Source organism: Lactuca serriola, chromosome 3 (genome assembly GCF_051521515.1).
Source record: "Lactuca serriola cultivar US96UC23 chromosome 3, Lser_US96UC23_V15, whole genome shotgun sequence".
In the NCBI taxonomy this organism is placed as follows: Eukaryota; Viridiplantae; Streptophyta; class Magnoliopsida; order Asterales; family Asteraceae; genus Lactuca; species Lactuca serriola.
The window spans coordinates 148,147,372-148,148,233 of NC_136410.1; the positions used below are offsets into that span (position 1 = coordinate 148,147,372).

At 37.1% G+C, this 862-nt stretch overlaps 1 protein-coding gene across 1 annotated transcript; it reads left to right on the forward strand.

Annotated features, from left to right (window-relative positions):
* Positions 1-308: 308 nt before the first annotated feature.
* On the forward strand, positions 309-713 carry LOC145095781 (uncharacterized). The gene has a single exon (XM_079033609.1). The coding sequence runs from the start codon at positions 309-311 to the stop codon at positions 711-713; it is 405 nt and encodes a 134-aa protein (XP_078889735.1).
* The last annotated feature ends 149 nt before the right edge of the window (positions 714-862 follow it).

Below are 862 nucleotides of genomic sequence, written 5' to 3' on the forward strand. Positions count from 1 at the left end.
AATTTTCAAGCACACCACCAAATTTGTTAAAGAATGTGATTCGTGCCAACGATCGAACAACATTTCTTCTCAAAATGGGCAGAAGCACAAGCCTTACCAACAAACGATGCTCGTATTGTAGTAAAGTTCTTAAAAAGATTGTTTTCTCATTTTGGTGTACCAAAGGCACTAATAAGTGATCGGGAACTCAATTTACAAATGAAAAACTCGCCAAAGCGTTACAAAAATGCGGTGTACACTATAGATTTGCATCACCCTACCATCCGTAAACAAGTGGGAAAAACAAAGTCACAAATCGGATATTAAAAATGATTCTTGAACGATCGGTCGGAAGCAACAAGGAGTGGTCAGAAAAACTAAATGATGCGTTGTGGGCATTTCGAACCGCCTTTAAAACACCTATTGGTACTACACCTTATAGGTTAGTCTTTGGTAAGAATTGTCATTTTCCGGTTAAAATTGAACACAAGGTGTATTGGGCTTTGAAGACTTGTAATTTTGAGTTAGCCAAATTACGAACCAATCGTCTAATGCAAATGAATGTCCTAGCAGAATTTCGAAATGAAGCTTATACAAGCTCATTGATCTACAAAGATAAAACCAAGAAATGGCATGATTCTAGGTTGAGAGGACGTAAGGAATTTCAAGAAGGGAAAAAGGTTCTCCTTTTCAATTCAAGAATGAAGTTTTTTCCCGGGAAATTACAGACATGATGGAACGGTCCGTTTATTGTGATGCAAGTATTTCCACATGGAGCTATAGCGTTGATCACAAAATATGGCATTGCTTTCAAAGTTAATGGACATCAGGTGAAACATTATGAATAAGGGATGCCAAATGAGGAAAAAGAAGGAGAAATTGT

Coding starts and splice junctions, on each gene's coding strand:
- LOC145095781 (XM_079033609.1), top strand. CDS start 309: ATGATTCTTGAACGATCGGTCGGAAGCAACAAGGAGTGGTCAGAAAAA.